The sequence below is a fragment of the Symphodus melops genome (genome assembly GCF_947650265.1).
Source record: "Symphodus melops genome assembly, chromosome: 6".
In the NCBI taxonomy this organism is placed as follows: domain Eukaryota; kingdom Metazoa; phylum Chordata; class Actinopteri; order Labriformes; family Labridae; genus Symphodus; species Symphodus melops.
Window position 1 is genome coordinate 29,317,925 of NC_136696.1, and position 17,918 is coordinate 29,335,842.

Genomic DNA, 17,918 nt, shown 5'->3' on the forward strand with positions numbered 1-17,918 from the left:
CTGAGAGCCGACGACCCGGCGGGCTGTCAGGGTAACTATTCCACTTTATTTAAACAGCAGAAGAAGAAATGCTCAATGTTAATGTTTATCTTTTTTTGTCTCTGACATGAATTTCGACTATGTGTGTGTGTGTGTGTGTGTGTGTGTGTGTGTGTGTTTCAGTGTGTAGGTGCCATGTTTCAGGAAGTGTCGGCTCATGTGATCAGCAGACAGGAAGTTGTGAATGTGATCGTTTTGCGAGTGGACCACTATGTGATCAATGTGTGGTAAGTTCCCCTCAAAGCAGCTGACTGGAGATAAAAAATATCTCCAGACCTCAGTGGTCATTGCAAATCTATAATTCAATCTGATAGATAGATAGATAGATAGATTGATTGATTGATAGATAGATAGATTGATTGATTGATGATTGATGATGATTGATGATTGATTGATTGATTGATTGATTGATTGATAGATAGATTGATAGATAGATAGATACTTTATTGATCCCGAGGGAAATTCAGGGCATCCAGTAGCAGGATACAGACAGGCAGGACACAAGACATTAGTTACAATACACACCCGCTGTCCCCCCCCCCCTCTGTATACAATAATCCCCCAAACAAGATTTAGCAGCCCCTATGTGACTAAGAATAAACATAATTACAGGTTAAACCTGTGCAGTTAGCATTAGCATTAGACTTAGAACTTATATAGCATAATGTACATAACCTGTGCAGTTAGCATTAGACTTAAACTTATATAGTATAATGTACATAACCTGTGCAGTTAGCATTAGCATTAGACTTAAACTTATATAGCATAATGTACATAACCTGTGCAGTTAGCATTAGCATTAGACTTAAACTTATATAGCATAATGTACATAACCTGTGCAGTTAGCATTAGCATTAGACTTAAAACTTATATAGCATAATGTACATAACCTGTGCAGTTAGCATTAGCATTAGACTTAAACTTATATAGCATAATGTACATAACCTGTGCAGTTAGCATTAGACTTAAACTTATATAGCATAATGTACATAACCTGTGCAGTTAGCATTAGCATTAGACTTAAACTTATATAGCATAATGTACATAACCTGTGCAGTTAGCATTAGCATTAGACTTAAAACTTATATAGCATAATGTACATAACCTGTGCAGTTAGCATTAGCATTAGACTTAAACTTATATAGCATAATGTACATAACCTGTGCAGTTAGCATTAGCATTAGACTTAAAACTTATATAGCATAATGTACATAACCTGTCAGCGTAAAGGAAAATGATTTATTCCAATAAAAATATGAAACTGTGTCTGGGACAGAAAGTATTTGGAGCTTGGACTCTATGGGGTGGATGAGTATTTGGAGCTTGGACTCTATGGGGTGGATGAGTATTTGGAGCTTGGACTCTATGGGGTGGATGAGTATTTGGAGCTTGGACTCTATGGGGTGGATGAGTATTTGGAGCTTGGACTCTATGGGGTGGATGAGTATTTGGAGCTTGGACTCTATGGGGTGGATGAGTATTTGGAGCTTGGACTCTATGGGGTGGATGAGTATTTGGAGCTTGGACTCTATGGGGTGGATGAGTATTTGGAGCTTGGACTCTATGGGGTGGATGAGTATTTGAAGCTTGGACTCTATGGGGTGGATGAGTATTTGGAGCTTGGACTCTATGGGGTGGATGAGTATTTGGAGCTTGGACTCTATGGGGTGGATGAGTATTTGGAGCTTGGACTCTATGGGGTGGATGAGTATTTGGAGCTTGGACTCTATGGGGTGGATGAGTATTTGGAGCTTGGACTCTATGGGGTGGATGAGTATTTGGAGCTTGGACTCTATGGGGTGGATGAGTATTTGGAGCTTGGACTCTATGGGGTGGATGAGTATTTGGAGCTTGGACTCTATGGGGTGGATGAGTATTTGGAGCTTGGACTCTATGGGGTGGATGAGTATTTGGAGCTTGGACTCTATGGGGTGGATGATGAGTTTGGAGAATGAAATCTGAGCGTCATTAGAATAAATGACCCTGGTGGTGGTGAAGCTGAGGACTTGATGAAACCGAGTGGGATGAAGAATTGATGGATGAAGGGGCACACGAACGCCAGCATAAAGACCTGATCGTGGATCACGTGTAGTCTTTCTTACTGAACTTACGCGAGAGCTTCATATCTAAAAACAGCTCAGGAATGTAGTCTACATTAGAAAACAGTTTTTCTTCTTTCAGTTTCAAATGATCCAGACTTGGAAAAGATCAAACCCTCGTTGTGATAATAACCTCGTTTTAACAATTACTTTGTTATGATCCTGACCTGGTTGAGATCCTGATCTGGTTGAGATCCTGACCTGGTTATCCAATCCAATCCAATCCAACTTTATTTAATTAAGCACTTTAAAAAACAACGACAGCTGACCAAAGTGCTGGACAATAAAACATAAAGTTAAAAAAGGCATAATACACAATACAGAATAATTCAAAAAATATATAAAAAACATGGCTCATGGTATGCTGTAAAATAAGTAAAATACATAAAATAAATAAAATCATCTTACTCGGTGTCAAAGGCCAGGGAGAAGAGATGGGTTTTAAGACACAATTTAAAAACAGACAGAGAAGAGGCCTGTTTAAGGGGGAGAGGAAGGTCGTTCCAAAGTTTAGGAGCCGTAACAGAAAACGCACGGTCCCCTCTGAGCTTCCGTTTAGTTTTGGGCACCATCAGGAGCAGCTGATCAGCTGACCTGAGGGTGCGGGACGGTGTGTACGAGTGTAGAAGCTCAGAGAGGTAGGGCGGGGCAAGACCATTGAGGGATTTAAAAGCAAATAAAAGAATTTAAAAATGGATCCTAAAATGCACAGGCAACCAGTGGAGGGAGGCTAAAATGGTCATATTTACGAGTGCCAGTTAAAAGACGTGCAGCCGCATTTTGTACCATCTGGAGACGGGCGATGGAGGACCCACTAACCCCCACATACAAAGCATTACAGTAATCCAGCCGAGTGGTCACAAAGGCGTGGATTACTGTCTCGAAGTGCTGCCTCGGAAGAATGGGCTTTATTTTGGCTGCCTCAAGTGAAAGAAGCTCGACTTGACAACAGGCCTGATCTGATCATCAAGCTTAAGCTCAGGGTCCTGACCAGGTCAGGATCCTGACCTGGTTATGATCCTGACCTGTTTATGATCCTGACCTGGTTATGATCCTGACCTGGTTATGATCCTGACCTGGTTATGATCCTGACCTGGTTGAGATCCTGACCTGGTTATGATCCTGACCTGGTTATGATCCTGACCTGGTTATGATCCTGACCTGGTTGAGATCCTGACCTGGTTATGATCCTGACCTGGTTGAGATCCTGACCTGGTTATGATCCTGACCTGGTTATGATCCTGACCTGGTTATGATCCTGACCTGGTTGAGATCCTGACCTGGTTGAGATCCTGACCTGGTTATGATCCTGACCTGGTTGAGATCCTGACCTGGTTATGATCCTGACCTGGTTATGATCCTGACCTGGTTATGATCCTGACCTGGTTGAGATCCTGACCTGGTTATGATCCTGACCTGGTTGAGATCCTGACCTGGTTATGATCCTGACCTGGTTATGATCCTGACCTGGTTATGATCCTGACCTGGTTATGATCCTGACCTGGTTGAGATCCTGACCTGGTTATGATCCTGACCTGGTTATGATCCTGACCTGGTTGAGATCCTGACCTGGTTATGATCCTGACCTGGTTGAGATCCTGACCTGGTTATGATCCTGACCTGGTTATGATCCTGACCTGGTTAAGATCCCATTTTGATTAAAGTTGAATAATTACTTGTTAACTGGTTATTAAAGATAAACTTAGTCTTTCTGTCTGTTTTGTCTTCAGTCAGGTTTCTGGGGTTTAGGTAACTCTGTTTTCAGGTGCTCACCCTGCGACTGTGACATCGGAGGAGCTCAAGGCAACATGTGAGTTTCAGAAGTCTGAATGTATTCACAGGTTCATCGCTGAAATGTATAATATTCTTATGTTTCGATATATATAATTTATTAATACAGTATCTGTCATGGTTTGGTTTTGTTCTGTGTTTGGTCTTGTTTTAGTTTTCATTATTTCCCTCGTGTTCTGTGTATGTATGTTCCTAGTGTGTTTACTTTAGTCCATAGTGTGTTTCCCTGTTTCCTTGTGTTCTTCTATGTTGCCTGTTAGTTTATTTCCTGTCTTGTGTTTTAAGTCTTTAGTGTTTCCTGTTTTATTTTGTAGATCTGGTTTTGGTGGTGTCAGTATCAGGTTTTACTTTGTACTTGTCCTCAGTGTTCTGGTCTTGTGTTCTTTGTTCCTTGTGTTTCCCGCCTTTGTGATGACCCTGATGTTCCTCACCTGTCTCGTTAGTCTCACCTGTGTCTGATTACCCTGATGTTCCTCACCTGTCTCGTTAGTCTCACCTGTGTCTGATTACCCTGATGTTCCTCACCTGTCTCGTTAGTCTCACCTGTGTCTGATTACCCTGATGTTCCGCACCTGTCTCGTTAGTCTCACCTGTGTCTGATTACCCTGATGTTCCTCACCTGTCTCGTTAGTCTCACCTGTGTCTGATTACCCCTTGTCTATTTAGTCTCTGTGTTTGCCTCTGTTTCTTGTCGTGTCATTGTATTGTCAATGTCCTTTGTCGTGAGTAGTTGTAGTCTTTCGTTGATCGTTTGTTCCCTGCCTTTCGGATTTCGTGTGGAGTAAGTTTTTGTTTTGTATTTTTGCCTTTTGATTTTAAGGCTGCTTTTTGTTAAATAAACCTTTATTTTCTGAAATTGGGTCCTCCTCCCTGTATTCTGCCTGCTTCACCGTGACAGTATCTGTTAACATGGAATAACCTTTGAACAGAAGAGAACGCTAAGTGGAAGGTTTAACCAAACCTGTCCACGATAAGTGAATGGTTTGTAAAGTAAACAGGAAGTAACAGTAAGACACTTTTTACATGCTCAGGTGTTCTCCAGAGAACGGACAGTGTCACTGTCTACCAAACATGGTGGGGCGGCGCTGCTCTGAGCCCGCCCATGGGTACTTCCTGCCTCCACTTGACTATTTTCTGTATGAGGCGGAGCTCGCCGCTCCACTGCTGGGAGGAGGCTTTACTCCTCCCTCTCCTACTCGTCCTCCATCTTCATCTTCTTTGGTGTGTATCAATGATGACAGTGTGTTATTTTGTGTTTAAGATAAACTTGCATAATTGTAAATATATTTACTTCCATGTGTTTAAAACGTGTACTAACTATTTGTATCTTCAGTTGAACCCCTCCCTGCCACCCGACTGTGAGCAGTATTACAGGGAGCAGGGTTATGACTTTAAGCTTAGTAACGGTCGAGTGGTTCTGGTCCGGAGGACTCGTCGACTCGCCCGCAGGAGGAGACAGGTTGGAAGTCTACTTCACCACCTGTAGCTCTGTCTCCTTCCACCAATAGGAGGACTCAGTCCAACCTGTGTTTGTGAATATCTCTGCAGCAGGCCACGATTCCTCTGGACCCGGGCCACGCCCTGCAGATCATCCCCCGTCAAAGATCAACTGATCGACCCGTCACCTGGACTGGCCTGGGATTGGTTAGGGTGCTAGAGGGGACAGGCCTTAGATTCACAGTAGACAACCTCCCATCATCAATGGATTACCAGCTGGTGATTCGCTACGAGCCAGAGGTAAAGACAAGTGTCAGATATCTAATGATGGTTTAAAGATCATGATTTGATTATGGGTGGGAAACACTGTTAACTCTTTTCTGCAGGCTCCATCTGATTGGCTGGCTTTTGTCAGTATCACCACACTGTCGCCGGGTAATAGAGGCTGCAGCAGCAACCCAACAGGAAGCAAAAGTCTAGTTCTTTCTGGAAACTCCAGGTGAGTCCCGTTCAGTGACCACAGTGTCCCCGTTCAGAGGCTGTATCTTTCATATCGCAGCAGTGCTTATATTTTTATTTTTTTGCCACCCTGCACCTAGCTTAACATCTTGCCACTGGTCTTAATGAATAAAGGAAATGAAATCACGCATTGAGTAATTCAATTCCTGGCTGGTAGGTCTTCCTACATGATCTATCAAACCCCTGCGGATGATACAAAACCTCAAATGAGCACGTCACTCTGATATTCAAAACTCCTACCTGAACTCTCTTATCCACCTTCTACGCTCTGCAAATGAAAGATGTCATCTCACCTTCACCACATGGTCTTGAGTCTCTCACTAAACGCTTCTCCTTTGTCGCCCCCTGGTGGTGGAACTTGAATTGAAATTTATTGATCAATTTCTTCCAGATAATCAGCTAGTTCTTGTGCAGCTGCTTAGGTTGTTTTGTTTGTTTGTTTTTTGATTGGTATGGTAATATGTTTTTTTCAGTTGTTGTAGTTGTGGTGTTGGATTTGTTTGTTTACTTGTTTATTCTTTGTGTATCATCAGAGGTGGTGTCCTTGACTCCTTCATGTGTCTGAATGCTGGTGGTCGATATTTTGTTGACATCATGTTCAACAAACAGCCAGCACTTAATGAGCTGCCTTCACACATCCTGATCGACTCGGTGAGGAGGTCAAAGCTCACTCTGGATGACTGACTGTTCGCAGGACCCCTCCTCTCAACAACACTGTCCAATCAGAGCTAAGCATCAGTAACGAATCACAGCAGACTGTGCAGTGTTGTTGTTGAAGTCAGAGGGAAAAAACATTGTTTTTAGAAAACAGAAAGAATTAAAAAATGAAAATACTTTGACACATTTCAGCAACATTTTAATCAGTCAACTCTTTTCATTCTTTAGATTGGTTTGATTCCCAGCATTGAGTCCGTCCAGGACTTCTGCTCCCAGAGTGACCTCGACTCATTCAGACGTTTTCGTTGCATTGGACTGGCTGCTGAGCTCGGCCCACAGGATGTGGTACCAGAAGTCTGTGAAGGAATCATTAAGAGCATGTCTGCTCGGATCAACAAAGGAGCCGTTCGTAAGTATATATCAATTTCAAAGAAATTCTCTTTATTTGAATAGCAACAGCTTATAAATGTTTTATCTAATAACATAAATTCTATATTTTTAAATATTATGATTGAAGTTTTGAAAATCTGTATTTCTGGCTCTTCATGTTTTTTTCATGCTTAATTAATTTTCTCTGACGTCAGTTTGCAGGTGTAACGTGATCGGGTCTCTCCAACCGACCTGCACTAAACTGGGAGGGTTCTGTGAATGTAAACCCAACGTGATTGGCCGTTGCTGTGATACCTGTTCACCACTGACTTTTGGTTTTGGACCTGATGGCTGCAAGCGTAAGTATTGAAAACCTCTGAAATACGAGTCGATGATGCCACAACATGAATGGGATCAATAAGACTTTCATCCAGAATCCCACATTAATTTTCTTTTGTTTGTTTTCAGCCTGTGACTGTGACCCTCGTGGTTCTGTGTCAGAGATGTGCGATCAGGTCAGAGGTCAGTGTGCGTGTCGGGCAGAGGTCACAGGTCGTCGTTGTGATCGCTGTCAGAATGGATTATGGGGTTTCCCGCTCTGTCGAGTGTGTGAGTGTCAAGGACTCGCAGACGAATGTGACGAAGAGACCGGAGAGTGCTTGAACTGCAGAGACAACACTGCTGGACCACACTGTGACAGGTTTGCATGTAAATGTATTTAAATAGGGTTAGAACCATTAAACATGTCAGGGTTAGGGTTAGAACCATTAAACATGTCAGGGTTAGGGTTAGAACCATTAAACATGTCAGGGTTAGGGTTAGGGTTAGAACCATTAAACATGTCAGGGTTAGGGTTAGGGTTAGAACCATTAAACATGTCAGGGTTAGGGTTAGAACCATTAAACATGTCAGGGTTAGGGTTAGAACCATTAAACATGTCAGGGTTAGGGTTAGGGTTAGAACCATTAAACATGTCAGGGTTAGGGTTAGGGTTAGAACCATTAAACATGTCAGGGTTGTCATATACCACTAAACATATCTATAGGTATACATGGACACAGCTGATTGAAATACATGTGATTTTCTCATTTACACTTTGATCTCAAGGCTGATGCTTAAATGTTGGACATGAATTTCTTATTTAAATAGAAATAATAAAGTTCATGCCTGCCTGTGGATCTACTATATTGTAAACTGTGGAAAATTGTATAAATAAAGAAAACCTTTCTATTAGTACTTGTGGCCAAGTAACAGATTACAGCAAAAATATCTTTGAATTAAATTGCTTTCAAATGTTCTGAAATCTTTTCTTCATGCTGCAGGTGTATGATGTTGTTTTTAATTCTGATGCCACCTGTGTGTCTGATGCAGGTGTGTGGAGGGTTACTATGGTAACCCCGTCTCCAGACAGCCCTGTCAGCCGTGCCTATGTCCAGACTTTCAGGGCAGTGGACGATTCTTTGCCACTTCCTGTGGACAGGACCCAGAATCCCTCAGTCTGTCCTGTGTCTGCAGGGAGGGACACACAGGTAGGGCCTCAGCTTTTACCTGGCCACGCCCACTCAGGTGTGTTTCCTGTTAAATCACAGTTGTATTGTTCAGGGGTATCACAGGTGTGAACTTTAGAAGGCAGTAGAGTGGAACCATTAACTTTTTCTATGTTCAATATCTGTACCCAACCAAAATCTCAGGTCCACGCTGCGACAGGTGTAGCCCTGGTTTCTATGGTGATCTGGCTTTGCCAGGTGCCAGCTGTGACGAGTGCGACTGCAACAACAACATTGATGTGGATGACCGTGACGCCTGTGACCGTTTGACGGGAGAGTGTCTGCACTGCCTCCACAACACCATGGGACCACACTGCCACACCTGCAAACCTGGTTACTATGGCAACGCCCTGGATCAGGACTGCAAAGGTAAAACTAAGGGGTCAGCTGACCTCCTGGTTCTTCCCAGAGCTCCTGGTTCTAATCTTAACCCCTGTTTCTCTTGTTCCTTCTCCCATAAACTTGCAGAGTGCTCCTGTGACCGACGGGGTACTGAGGTGACTCAGTGTCCTCTGGGGAGTCCATGTTTCTGTAATGGAAGGACTGGTCAGTGTCCCTGCAGGCCGGGGGTAGAGGGTGTCCTCTGTGACAGCTGCAAAGATGGATACTGGAACCTGGACGGACCGGCTGGATGTCAACCCTGCAACTGTGACCCCACCAACTCAGAGTCCAACACCTGCAACAAGGTAACACATTGATCCTTTACTGACAGTTACTAACCCTGTTACTCATAAATTAACCAGTCTTTATTTGTAAAACACCGATTCAGCAGAACCACACTGAAACCTGGATCAGAACCAGACTCATGTAGAACAAGCAGAAACATGGATCAGAACCAGACTCATGTAGAACAAGCAGAAACATGGATCAGAACCAGACTCATGTAGAACAAGCAGAAACATGGATCAGAACCAGACTCATGTAGAACAAGCAGAAACCTGGATCAGAACCAGACTCATGTAGAACAAGCAGAAACATGGATCAGAACCAGACTCATGTAGAACAAGCAGAAACCTGGATCAGAACCAGACTCATGTAGGATGGACAGAAACTTGGATCAGAGCCAGACTCATGTAGAACAAGCAGAAACATGGATCAGAACCAGACTCATGTAGGATGGACAGAAACTTGGATCAGAACCAGACTCATGTAGGATGGACAGAAACTTGGATCAGAACCAGACTCATGTAGGACAAGCAGAAACTTGGATCAGAGCCAGACTCATGTAGGACAAGCAGAAACTTGGATCAGAACCAGACTCATGTAGGACAAGCAGAAACTTGGATCAGAGCCAGACTCATGTAGGACAAGCAGAAACATGGATCAGAACCAGACTCATGTAGGACAAGCAGAAACTTGGATCAGAACCAGACTCATGTAGGACGGACAGAAACCTGGATCAGAACCAGACTCATGTAGGATGGACAGAAACTTGGATCAGAACCAGACTCATGTAGGATGGACAGAAACTTGGATCAGAACCAGACTCATGTAGGATGGACAGAAACTTGGATCAGAACCAGACTCATGTAGGATGGACAGAAACTTGGATCAGAACCAGACTCATGTAGGATGGACAGAAACTTGGATCAGAACCAGACTCATGATGAACAGCCATCTGCTGAAACTAAGCTGGGATTGGAGAGTAGGATAGCATGAGATGCTGAAAGACATAAACAAACACCAGCAACAACAAACAATGAATAAGATAAATGTATTATGTTATCTCCTATTATCATTGTAAGACTACGTGTATTATTAGCAGCATCAGCTAAGTATGATAACAGACTGTTAATGTTACGCTGTGTAATAATGATATCAGACATAAGGTTTATGTTCTGACTGTTTCTGTGATGCATTCAGGTGTTAATCATGTTCTGACTGTTTCTGTGATGCATTCAGGTGTTAATCATGTTCTGACTGTTTCTGTGATGCATTCAGGTGTTGATCATGTTCTGACTGTTTCTGTGATGCATTCAGGTGTTAATCATGTTCTGACTGTTTCTGTGATGCATTCAGGTGTTGATCATGTACTGACTGTATTCATTGTGCATTCAGGTGACAGGTCAGTGTCCCTGTCGTTCTGAGTTTGGCGGCAGGCACTGTGATGAATGTGGAGAGAATCATTTTGGGAATCCAGATCTACAATGCATCTGTGAGTGATCACACCCCTGACATTAACACTTGTGTGAAACAGCAGCTCTCTCATTCTTCACCTGTCTCCTCAGCATGTGACTGTAACATGGAGGGAACTCAGCGTCCGTCATGTGACCCAGAAACTGGCGAATGTAACTGTCGAGTCGGGGTCACTGGGATCTTCTGTGACCAGTGCGCCCCTGGCTATGACTCAGCGTTTCCAGCCTGTGAGCAGTGTCATGCCTGCACTGCCCTCTGGGTCCAAAATGTCACAGACGTAAAGTTTGCTGCACAGAAGATGAGGACCTTCATCCCTTCATTTAACAATGAGCTCCGGCCCGGGGATGTTTCCCAACAGCAACAGATGCTGGAGATGCAGTCCAAGCTGGACAGCCTCTCCAACATGACAGGACTCTCCCCACCAAAAGTGGAGAAGATGGAGAAATTATCCACCATAATCAGGTATGATTATCGTTTTTTACATCTGTATGCCTCTTATTAATAACCGCAAACATAATCAATGTGAACATCCACTGTGGTTATGTTAATAACAGACAAGGCTGGCAGGGGAAGCTAGTGGGAAAAAGAGTATCCTGAGGTGTCACCATAGATGCAGAAGGAGGTTTCGGAGAGGGTGTGTGGGATGTAAATGGTCATTCATGTGTAGAAGACTGTGAAAAGTATGCTGCAGGTTCACCACTAGCATCTGGCTTTGCACAAAGTTTGGGTGGACTCCGTCAGTCCTGATGTGGTCAGGTCCACAGTCTTTGCCTTAGTGTGACTTCAAAGATTTGCCACGTCCTTCACCTCAAAAACAAAGCAGCTGGAGGAGCTGTTATCAATCAATCAATCGATCAATGTTTATTTCTAGAGCACATTTAAAACAACCTTGGTTGACCAAAGTGCTGTACAGGCAGAAGTCACACTATATAAAAAAAGACAATAAATAGGAAAATGAAATAAAAAGATGTCAAAATGTCAAGCTCAGTTTGTGTTAAAAGCCAAAGCAAAGAGGAGGGTTTTAAGCAGTGATTTAAAGTTTGACATGTGGATCACTCTTTCAAATTCCTTTGGGGGCAGATAGGCTTTGACTTTTGCCAAGAAATGCAACTGGAAGAAACTTGTCTTCACAACAGAGCTGATTAAATTTAAAACAGTTGTCGAAGATAACTCCCAGATTTTCTACAGAGGGGCGGCTATAGGAGGCTAAGGGACCAAGGACACTATCAACCCCATCAAGCAAGTCAGATTTCCCAAACACATTTTTGTTTAGAGTCAGGAAGTTTAATTCCATCCAGGATTTGACATCTTTCAGGCAGTTATCTTTTATTGAATTAATCTGCGGTCAAATGCCTATTTTCAAAACGAAGATCAAAAAACTTCCGTCTACCTAAAACGTCGTCTTCCAGATGTTTATCTGAATAAAAACATCCACAGAAATGTAACTATTCCCCTTATTTTGTAGATCAGTCCTCGTTTTTGTTCCATTCCAGGCTTTTTTAAGGATGTTACTGCTGAGTTCAGCCTCAGTCTTACCTTTATATCTCAATGTATCTTTCTTTATTTCAGCCTGTACTGTTACGCTCTTTACTGGATAAGACCCAAAAATAAAACCTACCTACCAAATAGGGTGGCTGTGGAAACTCAAATGGGATCAGGCTTAATCGGATGAAACCGTACCAAACTGTACTGATCCGTACCGGACTGCTGTGTGGAAACTCTTAAAAGCAGGGTTTCAGTGCTGTGGCATGATTTGAAACCAGACTGAAACTTTTCTGAAATGTCATTAAAATCAAGGTGGAACTTAAGCTGCTCTTAAACCATTTTCTCCAGGACTTTGGACAGGAAAGGAAGCTTAGAGATGGGTCTAAAGCTCAAGAGAGAAGAAGGGTCAAGGTTGTGTTTTTTGATGAGAGGTTGTACGACAGCATGTTTAAAAGCAGTTTGAACACAGACTGTGGCAAGAGAGGTGTTTATCAGAGTTAAAAATAAATGATCCAACAGTGTTAAAAACGTCTTTTAATAGTCTGGGTGGAATACTGTCTAAAGGGTAATCATTTGAGGGTCTCATTTGTTGGACCTGCCGGAGGCCAACGCGCACCAGGAACAGGTCCGACTTACTGCCGGCAATGCGAATTAGACTCCTGCTCCGGTCGTACAAGGGCCGGACCGCCCTTAGCAAAGGACCCTGAACCCCATTCTCTCGGAGCACCCCCCACAGGACATCACGAAGGACACAGTCAAACACAGTTTAAACACCTTCTCCAGATCCATAAAGCACATGTGGACTGGTTGGGCAAACTCCCACGAACCCTCGAGCACCCTCTGGAGACTGTAGAGCTGGTCCAGGGTTCCGCGGCCAGGACGATAACCACATTGTTCCTCTTGGATTCGAGGTTCGACTAACGGCTGGATCCTCCTCTCCAGTACCCTGGAATAGACTTTCCCAGGGAGGCTGAGGAGTGTGATTCCCCGGGATTATGACAAGACAGGCAACCAGCGTTGGCAACAGGGATCAGTCTGTGAGGGAGAGTCTTGCATTAGATGGCAAAAAACAATCTTTAAGAAAGCTGGTTCAATGGAGACGGGAGGTAGCTGAGTACACAGTCCAGTTTGCAGAGGAGGGGGCGTGGCTTGCAGGATGAGGAGAACAGTAACAGAGTGAAAATTAGGATAAGCTAGGTAGTGGAGCAGACTGACATATTATATTCAATGTTTCCATAACAGCTAACAGGAATAGTGTAATCCCTGTGAAGTGTGAAGGATTGAAAAGATATTAGAAATGCATGTTCTTCTTCACAGGAAGCTGAGAGACGCTATTGATCCAAACATGATCCTGATCGACCCGTCTCCTCTCCTCAACACTGAAATCGACAACATTCAGCTGGAATTCAAGAAGCTTCTGAACAACCTGAAGGAGAAACTCATCGACCATCCTGACATTAAAGATGGAAACACAGAGGGTAAAAAAATTGTGATTTATGTCAAAAGTTTGATTTCAAATACCGATCAGGAAATATTCCATTTCTGATATGCTCCAAGAATGAATTTGATTTTACTTTTTTATCAGGGAGGTCAAAAATAGATCCACTCACAACAGAAACTCCCTTTTTGTCCAGTATATAGAATATAGAAATATAAATATCACAGTATGAAATGTAGTGTTTGCAGTATATAAAATATAGAAATATAAATATTTACACAGTATGAAAGTGATTTAAGCAGGATATAAAATATAAAAATATAGATATTACACTGTATGGATGTGATTTTAGCAGGATATCAAAAAAAAGAAATATTCTCAATAATCTAGCACTACAACAGGATATACAATATAAATATAAATATTGCACAGAATGAGATGTAAACTGTAGCAGATATAATAAATATAGCACAGTATGAAATAAATTACAGTGGAAAGATATACGATATAAGTATTTCACAGTGTGGTTTAAATGATTAAATAAACATTCCAGTCTGAAACGTAGAGTATTGCACATGCCAGCAGGGTGTGAGGGTGTGTGGTAGAGTATTGCACATGCCAGCAGGGTGTGAGGGTGTGTGGTAGAGTATTGCACATGCCAGCAGTGTGTGAGGGTGTGTGGTAGAATATTGCACATGCCAGCAGTGTGTGAGGGTGTGTGGTAGAGTATTGCACATGCCAGCAGGGTGTGAGGGTGAGTGGTAGAGTATTGTACATGCCAGCAGGGTGTGAGGGTGAGTGGTAGAGTATTGCACATGCCAGCAGGGTGTGAGGATGAGTGGTAGAGTATTGCACATGCCAGCAGGGTGTGAGGGTGAGTGGTAGAATATTGCACATGCCAGCAGGGTGTGAGGGTGTGTGGTAGAGTATTGCACATGCCAGCAGGGTGTGAGGGTGTGTGGTAGAGTATTGCACATGCCAGCAGGGTGTGAGGGTGTGTGGTAGAGTATTGCACATGCCAGCAGGGTGTGAGGGTGTGTGGTAGAGTATTGCACATGCCAGCAGGGTGTGTGGTAGAGTATTGCACATGCCAGCAGGGTGTGAGGGTGAGTGGTAGAGTATTGCACATGCCAGCAGGGTGTGAGGGTGTGTGGTAGAGTATTGCACATGCCAGCAGGGTGTGTGGTAGAGTATTGCACATGCCAGCAGGGTGTGAGGGTGAGTGGTAGAGTATTGCACATGCCAGCAGGGTGTGAGGGTGAGTGGTAGAGTATTGCACATGCCAGCAGGGTGTGAGGGTGTGTGGTAGAGTATTGCACATGCCAGCAGGGTGTGAGGGTGTGTGGTAGAGTATTGCACATGCCAGCAGGGTGTGAGGGTGTGTGGTAGAGGTAGGATGGTCATGTCCAGGTTCAGTCTGGGGAAGAAGCTGTCCTTCAGTCCGAGCTCAGACACACCTGTAGCGTCTGCCAGAGGGCAGCATGTCGAACAGCCGGGCTGAGAGCTGTCCTTAACAATGTTCCTCACTCTGTTCAGGCAGCAGGAGTTGTAAATGTCCTTTAGGGAGGGGAGAGTGCAGCCCATGATCCTCTGTGTTGATCTGAAGTCACTTCCTGTCTGCTTCAGTGCAGCTGGCGTACCACACTGTGATGCAGTACAGCAGTAGGATCTCTATGGAGGAGCAGGAGAAGTTCACCAGCAGCTTCTCATCCAGGTTGTTCTTCCTGAGCACGCTCAGGAAGTGCAGGTGTTGTTGGGCCTTCTTGGTGATCTCCACGATGTTCGGGGTCAGAGGTCAGCCGAGATGAGGGTTCCCAGGAACTTGAAGGTCTGGACCCTCTCTACACAGACACTGTTGATGTAGAGGGGAGCTGGGTCTGCGCGGTGCTTCCTGAAGTCGAGGATGATTTCCTTGGTCTTTGTGGCATTCAGTGCCAGGTTGTTCGCTGAACACCACGTTGTCAACTTCAGGATCTCATCCCTGTAAGCAGACTCATCTCCCTCTGAGATTAGTCCAACCACAGGGGTGTCGTCTGCCAACTTCACGATGGTGTTTCCAGGGTGGGTTGGGCTACAGACCTTCAAGTTCCCCTGTGGAGAGCTGGTACTGAGTGTGCGGGTGGAGGAGATGTGGTTGACAAGTTTATCAGTCTGTGGACGGTTTGTGAGGAAGTCTTATCCATGAGCAGGTGTGTGGATGGAGGCCTAAGTCTGAGAGTTTTCTGACCAGAATGTCCGGGATGATTGTGTTGAAGGCTGAGCTGTAATCAATGAAGAGTAGCCTCACATAGTTCCCCTGGTGTTCCAGGTGGCTCAGCACAGTATGGAGAGCTATGGCTATGGCGTCCTCATTGTCAAACAGACTTGTGGATCATCTTAGATTTATTTAGCCGTGGTCCAACAACATAACAACATATTATATATCACAGACAATTGTTCCAACATGCTTGACCAAGATCTCACAATGATTGAAAACATGCTTGATGACCAGAACCTTACAATCACTGGCATCATGCTGGACCAGGATCAGAATCAGAATCAGATTTATTTTGTCATTGATACAGGTACAAGTACAACGAAATTGCTTTGGTCAAAGAGGACCGGTCTGCAGTGATAGTTCGCGCTGACATGGCTTCATCTTGGAACCTTTGGAGAGGGAGGGGGAGGGCGTGTTACAGGTAGGATGCAGGGGGAGGGGGGGGCATAAAAAACACCACTTTCATGCTATGCCTGCAGAGGGAGGCACAGATTGAATACAGGGAAAAAACATTGCCCTTAACACAAACATACAGTAGCAGAGTGTGTAAGTGTGGGAGGGAAGACGGTGTGTGCAGGGAGCATGCGTCATATGTTTGTGTGTGCGTGTGTGCCTGGCTTCCCCGGGTCAGAATGTTCTCACTCGCGATAATTGGCGAAAACACTTTGTGTTCTGTGGAGACAACCTCTGAAAGTTTGCTGATAGCATTGCAATTACACAGTCTCACTCAGTGGAGTGGAGACGTCCTTGTCCAGCCGTGGAGGAAAATTTTCGTCTGTGGGAACCAAATGAAATCCATCAAACTCCTTTAGGACGAGGGGACACGTTTTGTCTGTCCCCCCTAAAGTTTTTTCAAGTCCGGCTCTCAACAGGATCAACTCGCCTTGCATCGCAGTGAGCTTAGCCCAGATTCCATCCATCCTTCGGCCTAGCTCTGCCAGTGCCACAGTCTGTGCTCCAACAGCTTTACCCATCTCGATCATCATGACCGGCAGCCTCGGTGCTCCCGCCAGAGCTGCCGTCTTCCCAATTTTTCGGTACACCAGAGCTATGCCAAGGCCAATCAGCACAATCCCGGTGAACATCAAGCCGAATATGTACACATCCTCAACATCTTCCACCGAAAGCACTCCCAGGCACATGACTCTCCATGTATCCCACGGATCCATCACGTAACCAGCTGCGTTCGTTCCGTCCGGGCAGGTGGACTCCCCCGGTCCAGTGGATCTTGTAGAAAAGATCTTGTCAATTGCGTTGAGAGACCAGCTATGAATGTGTTTTTATATTTCTTGAAAGTGTCTATTTTTAAAAGAGTGGGGTTTGTAATGGCTTTCCTATAAAGTTTTTGTTTTATTTTGCGGGGGCGCTTCTTCAAGTCTTCCATAATCCAAGGTTTCCCTGTGGAAGAATTTATTTTTGATTTTGAGTTGATAAAGGGGAAAAGATTTCAGGTGCAGAATTAAAATGAACAAGAAATAAGTGATAAATTGCTTCAACATTTTTAAGGCTGAGAACCTCCTCCCAAGAGACATGACTGATAGTTTCATTTTTTTTAAATTTCCAAGTTATTTCTGATGTTCTTACGAAATGTGGATTTATATTGGTCACACACAGAGCTGATATCTTTAGAGATTGGAGAATCAATACCATAAACACTCTGGAATACTGGGAGATGATCTGAGATATCACACATCAGTAGCTCTGAAGTGATTTCAAATGCCAGAGAATTAAAAAGGATGTTATCAATTAGTGAGACTGATGAACTAGTGATTCGAGATGGCTTTGTGATTAAAGGATAGAAAGTTACAGAATAAAAGGTGTTCAAGAAGCCTGTTGTGGATACCAGATAATCTTTGAGCAGATTAATGTTGAAATCCCCCAATAAGAGGGGATTTCCCTCGGGATCAATAAAGTATCTATTTATCTAATGCACACAATACATCCATCTATAACACTTTTTCTACCGAGTGTAATATCAATAAATACAGATTCCGCACATGTGTCAAAATCATCGGGGTCGCCGGTGGCGCAGCGGCAGTGCGCGCGATCCCACGTATTGAGGCTCAGTCCTCGCGCGCGGGCGGCCCGGGTTCGCGTCCGGCCTGTGGCCCAATTTCCCGCATGTCTCTCCCCACTCTCTCCCC

At 44.1% G+C, this 17,918-nt stretch overlaps 1 protein-coding gene across 1 annotated transcript in view; it reads left to right on the top strand.

Annotated features, from left to right (window-relative positions):
* Positions 1 to 17,918, top strand: part of lamb4 (laminin, beta 4) — a gene marked incomplete at its 3' end in the record, with an annotated part of 45,610 nt that overhangs the window by 25,509 nt on the left and 2,183 nt on the right. The window contains exons 11-27 of the mRNA XM_079345715.1: positions 1 to 31; positions 163 to 266; positions 3,869 to 3,948; positions 4,961 to 5,150; positions 5,263 to 5,388; positions 5,478 to 5,666; positions 5,753 to 5,865; positions 6,419 to 6,536; positions 6,771 to 6,951; positions 7,127 to 7,270; positions 7,380 to 7,611; positions 8,283 to 8,440; positions 8,603 to 8,827; positions 8,927 to 9,144; positions 10,517 to 10,613; positions 10,687 to 11,056; positions 13,397 to 13,557. The exon at positions 1 to 31 is cut by the window's left edge and continues 125 nt beyond it. Of these exons, the coding sequence (XP_079201841.1) occupies positions 1 to 31; positions 163 to 266; positions 3,869 to 3,948; positions 4,961 to 5,150; positions 5,263 to 5,388; positions 5,478 to 5,666; positions 5,753 to 5,865; positions 6,419 to 6,536; positions 6,771 to 6,951; positions 7,127 to 7,270; positions 7,380 to 7,611; positions 8,283 to 8,440; positions 8,603 to 8,827; positions 8,927 to 9,144; positions 10,517 to 10,613; positions 10,687 to 11,056; positions 13,397 to 13,557 (2,737 nt within the window). The remainder of the gene's footprint in view (positions 32 to 162; positions 267 to 3,868; positions 3,949 to 4,960; positions 5,151 to 5,262; positions 5,389 to 5,477; positions 5,667 to 5,752; positions 5,866 to 6,418; positions 6,537 to 6,770; positions 6,952 to 7,126; positions 7,271 to 7,379; positions 7,612 to 8,282; positions 8,441 to 8,602; positions 8,828 to 8,926; positions 9,145 to 10,516; positions 10,614 to 10,686; positions 11,057 to 13,396; positions 13,558 to 17,918) is intronic.